We start from the raw sequence: 9,915 nt of genomic DNA on the forward strand, positions 1-9,915 counted from the left end.
CTGGGTTAAGTAATTAACCATGACACTTTTCTTTTCTCTTTACTGACATGGTCTTCCCAGTTGACTAGGCAGTCTTATTAGGATAATTCTTACCTTTGTATGGTACGACAATTTACGCAATGATTCCGACGTGGTAAAAAAGTACGACAATCTTCTCTTAAACACAAATACTTGTAGTAATGCTACTTCAGCCATGTTTTGTTTAAATATAACTGAATTCTTTGCCAAATCATACGTCACGATCGTGAAATGTCTAATGGCAGCTCGTGTCTTCAATGCCAAGGTGGTAACCTACGGCTGTTTGAAAGGACCATTCTGTTTATGCACCGTGACTGCAGTCCAAAAAACGACGTTCCATTGTTGCAGGAAATAGAATACGTGTTTGTAGAATTTCAAAGGAAGGATGCGCTCACTCCCTCAAGTGCTATGCTTCACGGTGCACCATTCAAGGTTCTGACTGGCCCCAAATTCTTTTAAGCTAGAGTAAAGAACATTTCTAAGTACATTCATCATTGGATAACAACGTTCTCCAATTTCCGAGTTTGTACTGTTACACAGTACCGGATGTGATGTCAGGAAGAACTGGTAAATGCCATGCAAACGAATGGAGCATTCGCTCACCGTTATTCACACGCTGCATGGTTCTCGCTCTCTATACACCCACAGACTGATCTAATTAGACGCCATAACTGCGGTGGCGCTGCACTCACACGTACATTCTTCAGGGTTGACGCACGCGTGCATTTGGCAAATCACGACTCTTTGCTGGTCGAAGAAACGTGAAACGCCCGCGTACCACCTGTCCACGAGCGTTGTGCCACCGCTGTTACAGCTTTTAATTCCGGTTGCAGAATGACACCACAAAGAGAAGGTCTGCCGAAACCTGCCTAGATCGGTAAATCATGCACTCGAACAGAATCTGATATCGTATTCTGTGCCGGAGGCGTATCCAGGAAATGGGTCAGGAGGCAGCGCAAAAATCGATTTTTTCCATCTAAAAATGACTGTTCAGATTTTTTCTGCAGCAGTAGGATCCCTAAACAGTACTGCCAAATTAAATGAAGGGTTCCATGTAGAACCTGGGCACTAGAGCTCCGTAGGCGTGTTCTCAGTACCATCCATCTTAAATGGGTGAGATTGGTTGATAAGGATATTGCCACAAAATAATCACCAGAGGTTTTAAGGGACCCACTGCAGCTTAGGATTTATCATACACATTGTGTTTGCCTGAAGGCAAGCTGCCATTTTGATGCTAAGATTTACAAAGCTATAATAAGCTTGTCTGAACCCTCCCCAAAGTCAGAAATACGGAGACAGAGGCTGAAACTTTACAAGGCTTTAATTGTGTTTGCTTATAGGTCTGTGCTTCCGAGGCGCCCTCCTCAGAGTTTACGCATTTTCGTAGGTCTGGCTATTCTTCTAAAGCCTTACCGTCCCTACTGAACGATCAAGCTCGAAATCGAGATGTTTGATAAGAAAAGCTACACTTCGATCTTATTTGGAACTGTTATTCGAACAACAATCGGGCAATTATAGTTTTGCCAGCAAATTATTCCCAAGATGACGGGTGAAAACGATAGTCTTTTCACTAGAGAAATGGCTTTTTTCCTAGCTTGACACAGCCAGAAGCCTAGCGAGTTAATACATAATGATACGATTTCGTAATTCGACTGGGAAACCTTTTTTTTTTTAAATTCTTTTATCGCAACATGTGCTCAATTCTTTGAAATAACATAATTAACATTATGTTCCAGCTAGATTACGTTTCCCATTCATGCAGAAGCCTGTGCGGATGGCTACCAGTATACGCTTAAACTAGTCTGACCCCTTATCGGTACGGGCACCTCGTACTTTGTGTTGGACAAAAGATTTCTTTTTTGTAAGAATTGTAATATTTCCTAATACGTTTAATTGGTTATGAAAAATGTAGGTTTACGTTTACAAGCCTTTGCTAAAATGAAAAACGAATTGTGCCATTGGCTACGCAATGTTTCTCAGGCGGTACTCCATCTTCACTTAACTTTAAATCTGACCTGATAAAAACAAACCAAAATAGGAAAAACAAACCAAAACAAATGAACAAAGAAACAAAACTTGGGGCAATAGCGGACAAGTTTGGATAAAAGGCAAAAGATGCCTCTGTGGATATCACGAAGGGGTGGGTTCTAGCTGGGGGTCAAATATGTTCAGAAAATTCCCCTCTCTGCAAAAATCTGTGTCACAGGAAAATGTTACCGTACTGTTAATTAAATGTTGATAATGTGCACGTACTGTACACCCAACCATCTAAAACGAACGAGGTGCAAGTAAAGCCTGGTTCCATATCGACGTAGAGAGACGCAGGGAGCATCGCCGATCAGTTTCCGATGATATGCAATCCTTATGGAAGGTCCTCAAGCGAAGGACCCCAAAGGTCCAAAAATGCGGCAAACATGTTTAATAGATTTGCATATGGTTTTATTTCCTGCTGAGTAGTCGGCCTTTGGCTAGGGAAGTCAAGCTTCTCCCAGCAATGACTCTGGTTTAGCCATCATTTCCGCTCACATGGCTTCATTCAATTGCAAGGATACATTCCTCTTTTTTCTGAAACATAACCAAAACAGATTCAATCGGATTCAAAAACAAGCTGCACAATTTCTAAGATTTTGCATTACTCTGGAAATTGTAAACATAAAGATTAAATGCGGAAATCCGCTCGCCAAGCCTACATCATGTGTGCATACCTACATGTTCATGTATTCGCTTTTTGCACAGGCCTGTGAACTCCAGGCTGACCTGAGGGGTTCTTCACCCTAAAAGTTCTATTTTTCACGGCCAGGCATATCTCCAACTCACTCCTCGACGCTCTCCACATCAGTTAGCTCAGCGACACACGAATTCTCTGGTGAAAGAGCACCTTTTGAACCAGGGAACTCATAGGACACGTATGTTTAGCAGGACAATATCTATCTATAACCTGAAATAAACCAGGTTGTTAAAAAATCTAAAACAAGCGCAAAAGGGTCGGCCCCCTACTTTTGGCCTATTACAGTTATTTGCAAACGTTTAAGACCACCTGGGATTTTGTTGGTATTTCTGGCACTGGGTCTGCATTGCATTGTCTCATTGATGTTAACACATGCTTTTACAGTGGTGCATAACATTAGTGTAGTGCTATATACCCATTTGAATGATTTTTTTTTTGAAAAGGCAAGTCTTGTATGACATTTTGCCTGTAATGCATCATGGGTAAAATAAAATAGCCAGTCTAAGTAATCAAAAATAAAGGAGGGCACACTAAATATTAGACTGTTCATGGAAATAGGTTACACATTGAAAATAAACATAGGTTGTCATGATTGATTGCTTTTATGTTCGATTTTCTTGAGATTAATGGCTTTTGTATGGGTAATCCTGAACTTCTGCAAATGACCGCACATTGTAGTTCAAATAAAGATACCCATTCTGTCGCACTAAAACTCACGCGTTGACCGACCCTTCACCGCACGCAGTGGCAGGTGATTTATTTCCTGTGCTGTAATTCAGACGAACGTTGTTGACACAAAACAAGCCAGCTTAAATTAGGTCAGCTTGAGAGGATCGACCGTATCATGTTGAAAAGGTAATTGATCCAACCCGGAAACTCGATAACTCCCCCCCCCTTTTTTTAGACGATTCGGGCAGAGCAGAGTACTTAGCTCATCGTGTTTCGCACTGTTGATGCATGTAACATTAAAAATAATGAGCCCAGTGCATTTTCTGTGACGCTCTTCCCGAGGGAACTTTGGACAACACAAGATACATTTTAATACCTCCTACAAGGCCCACGGCTACACTTCGTGAGAAGATTTGACCGTCAACTTTGCCATCAAACACCCCCACGAAAGTACGGGACGGAAATCGAACTAACTGGTGTCACTTAGAACCGTTTTCGGATGCCCCAAAGTATGAAGATAGTTCTTAACTTCTTTTCCCAATAAATGCCCGTATCTCAAGGACTGTAGCGGAGTCCTAGCAAACTGTTGAGGTTGTTATTTACTTGAAATCAACAGCCTGGTGGTGGATCACGAAACAAAAGCAAATAAATGTCTTCACTGCGAGGAGACGAAAAATAAAGGCTGATAACTATTGCAAAAAGAGCACGGGTCATGTTAGTCACACGCCAGTTCCTTTCTGACAACTTCATTAGAGCTAATCACACCAGAGAAGACTTGCGTAACCTGACGCGGATTTTCGATACGCTGGACTTCCAAGAACGGTTTTCTGGTCAACTCACAATTGGTTGAACGCATTAACATTAAAGAGATTTGGCAGTCATGTCAGATATCAAATCTCCAGGGTTCAATGACAATATTGATTCAAATGCTTGACTGGCATCTGCATCTTCCTTACACACTGTAAAATCGCCGGTATAGACAAATCCAACGACCCAAATTAGAACAACTTAATTAAAAAGACCTGCTACTAGTACCTATTTCCTCTTTGCACGTTGCCGCCATAGGCATGCAGAGCCTCGATCTGGCAGCCTTACACAATGATTCCCGTGTATGTTGCTTAATATAATTTGGGCCATCCTGCGTTACGTATACCATACGACTAGACAATATTTCAAAAACTACGTTGACGCGATTGTACACGATGCCAGTTGAAGGCTCTGCATGCCCAAGGCCGCAAAGCTAATAGCATGTACTTTGCAAACACAGGGGACAAAAATGACAGAAAACAGTAAAGGTGCCCTCTATAAACACCATGAAGCAAAGGGCGACAGCACACGACGCGTTGCGTGTCGTGTCGTGCGTCGCGTCGTGCTTCAGGCGACGCAATAGGCGACGCGATGCACGACACGACATACGATGCGACACACGACGGTACGACGCGACGGGCGACGTTTAAGCAAAAAAAATGTAACAAGGAAAGGACATCAGACAGCACGACGCGACGGGCGACGGGACGAAGCGACGCACGACGCGTCGTGTGTGTACAAACGTAATGGCAAGAAGGCGACGGTGCGACCCGAAGGCACGACGGAAGGCAGCCGTCGTGCCGTCGCGTCCTGTTGTTGCGTCGCCTGGAGAGGCAAGAGGGAGAGAGAAATGTTTGTCGTAAATGGTACGCCATAGTTACGAGTTTGTGTTGTAAATTGCCTGGAATATGGATGTGTTTAATATTGGAAAACATGTCCAGAAATAAAAAATCAGTGAGCCAACAATACGGACGTTGCACAATAGCAGGACTCCAAGAGTTTGTAACGCATCGACCAATCACACACGAAATCACGAAATCTGTCGACCCTTTCCAAACGCGCAATGGGTCGACAGATTTCGCGTACTGTGATTGGTCAACGCGTTGCAAACTCTTGGAGGCGCACTTTTGTGAATCGCCCGTATTAGTAATCACACAATGCAGTTGCGTGGTAACATAAAAACCAATAATACTTAATTGTACATTCTTGGGACACCCTAACAATTACAAAATTGTGTTTACGGATCAATCTGACGCTTTAAAAGAAAACTAGTTACTGATTCAAAATTACCAAATTTGAGCCCCCTTTGACTAATGCGACCTTGAAAGTTACCTTGAAATCGGAAAGTGGCGGTGACATCAATTAACATATTACTTGCTGTGGTATAATAGTTGAGCTAGCATGGCGGGCCGCACTTACCATGAAACAGGAATATTTCTCTAGAGGACTTTTCCATATTTAACTGGCCCACCAACAGTAAATAAGATATCCACTGTATGCACAACATCTGAATGCACTGTAATGCTGCATTTTCACTGCAAAACTATAGTGTTGAAATAATTGCGGCACAGAACTTCTTAACGTACCAGTACATAATAATGGACATCGCATTAAATCTCGCGTTTTCAGCCTTTATTTAAGGGGCATTTGCTAGCCTGAGATGCTTTCTTTTAAAATTCCAACACGTGGCAAGGGGTGAAATCATATTTATTTTGTCCTTTTTTCAAAATGAAATAAATATGGGAGTAAGGTGGGGATTTTCCGTGAGGCACACTCATTTACTGCTCCCCCGTACCGTTTCAAGCCTCATTGCCCAGCTTCTGGTGCTGACAACGGAGCAGTTCCGGACATTCCCCCATGCCTTTAAGCTCGTGTTTCCTCTGTGTTGCTAGAACTGTAACGCTGACTCCGTTTATCGACAGGAATCTTCTGACACCTTAATACCATGTGCCTAAAAGCCACTTTGAAATCTGGGTGCGAGGTGGCGTAGATGATAGGGTTCACGGAGCTGTTGCAGGACAAAACAACGGCTCCCCAAGGGGCTAGACGGTAACTCCAGTCTGCAGAGGAAATGATAGACACGAAGTAGGGGCTCAGGCAGAGGACGAACGCCAAGACGATGTAGAGCAGGTTCTTGGTGACGTCAAGTTGCCTCTTCCGCAGCTTTTTCCTCGTGGCACGGCTTGCTCCTCCGCCGCTGACTTTCTCCGAGACGGACGGGGCATCTGCTCGGGCCATCTTCTGCGACGTCTTTCGGACGTAGCAGAAGATTGAAGTGTAGCTGAAGACAATGACAATCAACTGAATCGGGTAGTTTATTGCTGTGACAAATATGTTGTAGTACCTCGAATACGGATTCGATCTTACCCAGGTACAGGATCTGTACAGCTTTTCGTAGCCAAGTTCACCAACGTCGGTGACGACTGGTGTCAAGGCGCAACAGAGTGGCACAGCCCAGGAGAAGATGACCATTAGGGTGAGCTTACGGGAGGTGCAGATGCGATGTGTGGTGAAGCGAGACTTGGTGATACCCACCCAGCGGTTGATGGCGATCAGGGCCAGGTTGTTGATGCTACATCCGATTGTGGTCACAACAACGAAGGCAGAGGCCGTGCACAACCAGGGAGCCCTTGGTATTGGCCAATCATTCCCGTCAAGGATCGCCACGGCTTGCCAGGGTGTGAAGAGACAAGTTGTGACGTCCGCCACAGCAAGGTTGACCACAAAGACGTTGGTGGCTGTCCGTAATTTCTTAGATAAGGCGACTGCAATGACAACGAAGCAGTTACCGATCGAACCCAAGATGGCTCCGCTGATGAGCACAGCAGCTATAATGTGCACCTCGTAATGATACCTGTACACCACAATATCTGCATCAGAATCAGTCGCATTGTGACGGTCCAAACTCTGTTGCTCAGGGCTTGAAGACATATTTTGAGCTTAGGCGTTCTCAGATGACTCCTCAAGTTCAACACAGCAGTGGCCCTATGGGTTTTACGCACTAGTCGCCCAAAACCAGCACTTTAAGTGTTCCCTATTCAGAACAATCGGGGTTTCATTCTCACTGACAAAAAACATCTGCAGTGTGATTCAACTTTTCTGCAGCTTTAGTTTCTCTTGTCCCGCGATCTACAAGTCCACCATTTGTCCAATATGAAATGCAGACAGCTACAAAATGCTTTTCCAACTAGCACACTTCCGCAAACGGGGCACTGTCCTATGAAACAGCCTGTAAAGTAACTCAAAAATCTTGATGAAAGACAGCTGTCCCTGAAAATCATCCTCAACGTGCCCTCGGCAACTATCTCGGCGAGTTATTTGTCGGGTAAGCGCGCTCTGCAGTGTGGTCCATGATTGCACGGAATCCAAACTGCGTGGACGGGAGCCGCGGAGGCGGGAGACATATCCGAAAATGCCCGTAAATAGGTCTTGTAATTGCAGTTTGACTTCGACCACGACAGTCTTGCTGATGCAGACCAATGATCCAAAGCTAATGAGGTCTGCGACTCTGAATGCGCATGCACATGCTTCTAACAAAAAAAAGAAGGAAGCTTTATAAAAACAAATATGACAATGTAGCTGGCTGCTAAGTGAATACCGGGTATTCTATGCTACAAAAAAACATTTCCTCGTTAATTTGGACGTCATTCAATGAAGTGCAAGGCGATTGCCAACGGCAGTCGCGGGCGTAGCTCCATTTCCATAACAATTAATAGGCTTGTATAATGCTGAATCGAAAGCGAAAACCGGGAATAGGTCAAACTGGCCAACGGCGGTTGTTCCGTGTTAATTTTTTCGCACATGCAGTTCATTTTTTTCGCCTTTTGATAAGCCCCCGTCAAATTGAAATGGAAACATTCAGTTTTTTTTACAAAGCATATTTCCTTTTTATCCCATCTTCAAAATGCAACACAAATTGATTTTTGTGGTCACCCCACTATTCCTAGATTTGCCCTTATTGACATTATCCGTGTGTTTCTGTTTCCTTCAGCTTATCAACGAAGAATACGCTACGTGATTCCTAAACGTACGATCTCATCTTAAAGGATTCCAGACTATCAAAATGATTTCCTGCGGACCCAGATACACTGTAGTCAATCTCTTACTGGAACATAAAATTCACGCGTGACAACTGACTGTCAGAAATAACTATGGTTACAGTCAGTGAAGAAAGCTGGATGCCACAGTACGAGCCCCGACCCGGACTGAGAAAGGCAAGTTCCTTTGGTAGAAAACTATTAAAAAAACACGTTATTGTTACATCGCTACCAACAAAACGAACACTCCCAGCCAATATGGCTATTTTTAACAGATGAGGGAGTGCTTCTGCTCACGGTAGATACATGTACTCTTGAACATGTATGTTAGGCACACTTTTGCAGATGCCGTTTCATGTCTCAAAATACATCGAGTTGTTGAAGTATAATTGTAGTGACACTTACCCTGCGTTTATAAAATTGTGTGAGTTACCAAGGCCACTGTTAATTAAATTAGATTATAAAGGGGGCCGTTAAGCAAAGTGGCACTTGTCACCATTTATTATTGAAATTGATTGCCCATTTGGATCCTCACCTCCACGAAATTAACTTTGAAAGTGGCAAATATACGGGGGGAATCTAATGTGATAATTGCCCTGTAGCTCGTAGAATCGACGCAATGGCAACGTGGGTCAATGAATCCGGTAAAGGTAAGGCCAAGTTCAGTTACCAACAACCATAAGTCTACCGCTAGTGGGCTATTAAACCGGGTGCCCGAGATACAATTTTGTGCAGAGGTTTATACCAAGACAAATCGACCGCGTGATTGGTTGAACTTGGCCATAAACGTCGGCGCTGTGGAAGATGGGTAGGGAGTCTCCGACTGCAGCGGAAATATTTCTATTGCATGTACTGATATTTTCAACTCAAACGATCACGACAGATTGGCCACTCCACAGTAGCGAGCTGAACAATTTATGTCTGCAGCTGGAACGATTTGGTCATGATTTTTTAAAACCTGGGACACAAAAGATTTTACAAAGGAGGTTAATACTTGAAGTTTGCATCGCGTGCCGTCCACACCGGGCTGGCAAATGGATGCAGAGTGAGGTTCCGAATTGTAAATGCTCCCTCTGTCAAGTTTCTCGACGACTGGGATAATATACAGACTGTTTTCGTGGTCAAGATAGCTCGATACCTGGTATACTGTGTGCCAGCTTAATTACCTAAGTATTTAACGACATGGGCGGTCTGGATGGTTCAAATACTTAACTAAAGCTTTTTCCACCCCAAAAAGAATCAGAGTTGGGACGCATGCTCAGATTTATTTCACGATAGCCTACACCCTTTTACGCTGCTCTTGAAGTTGATACAGTTCCCAATGCAGATCACAGGTTCAGCGAGTATTGCCTTGGCCAAAAGGAGATGGGTCTAACACGGGTAAGCCTATATGTACTGGTTGTTTGCAGTGTTGTACTCGAGTCACCAATGTCGAGTACGAGTCCGAGTCTCAAGCCTTGAGTCCGAGTCCAAGTTCGAGTCAAAAACCTCGAGTCCGAGTCACAAGTCATGAATAAAGTTGTTCAGCCCTTCCAAGTGTATCAACATAGAGGAACATCCATGATCAAAGTTGTAAGTTCGTTGTGTGCTGTTTTGTTTATGCTGGTTAATTAAATACATTGCAAAAGCTATGGGTACATCTTGCTTATGAAAATC

At 43.7% G+C, this 9,915-nt stretch overlaps 2 protein-coding genes across 8 annotated transcripts in view; both read right to left on the bottom strand.

Moving 5' to 3' along the window:
• The window catches only part of golga4 (golgin A4), a 153,445-nt gene that overhangs the window by 65,941 nt on the left and 77,589 nt on the right, over positions 1–9,915 (bottom strand). The window lies entirely within an intron of this gene.
• Positions 2–7,950, bottom strand: LOC110982610 (beta-3 adrenergic receptor-like). The gene has a single exon (XM_022241157.2). The coding sequence runs from the start codon at positions 7,151–7,153 to the stop codon at positions 6,086–6,088; it is 1,068 nt and encodes a 355-aa protein (XP_022096849.2). The 5' UTR covers positions 7,154–7,950; the 3' UTR covers positions 2–6,085.

This window comes from Acanthaster planci, linkage group LG17, assembly GCF_054643075.1.
Source record: "Acanthaster planci isolate LZ-2023a linkage group LG17, COTS_SCS, whole genome shotgun sequence".
NCBI lineage: Eukaryota > Metazoa > Echinodermata > Asteroidea > Valvatida > Acanthasteridae > Acanthaster > Acanthaster planci.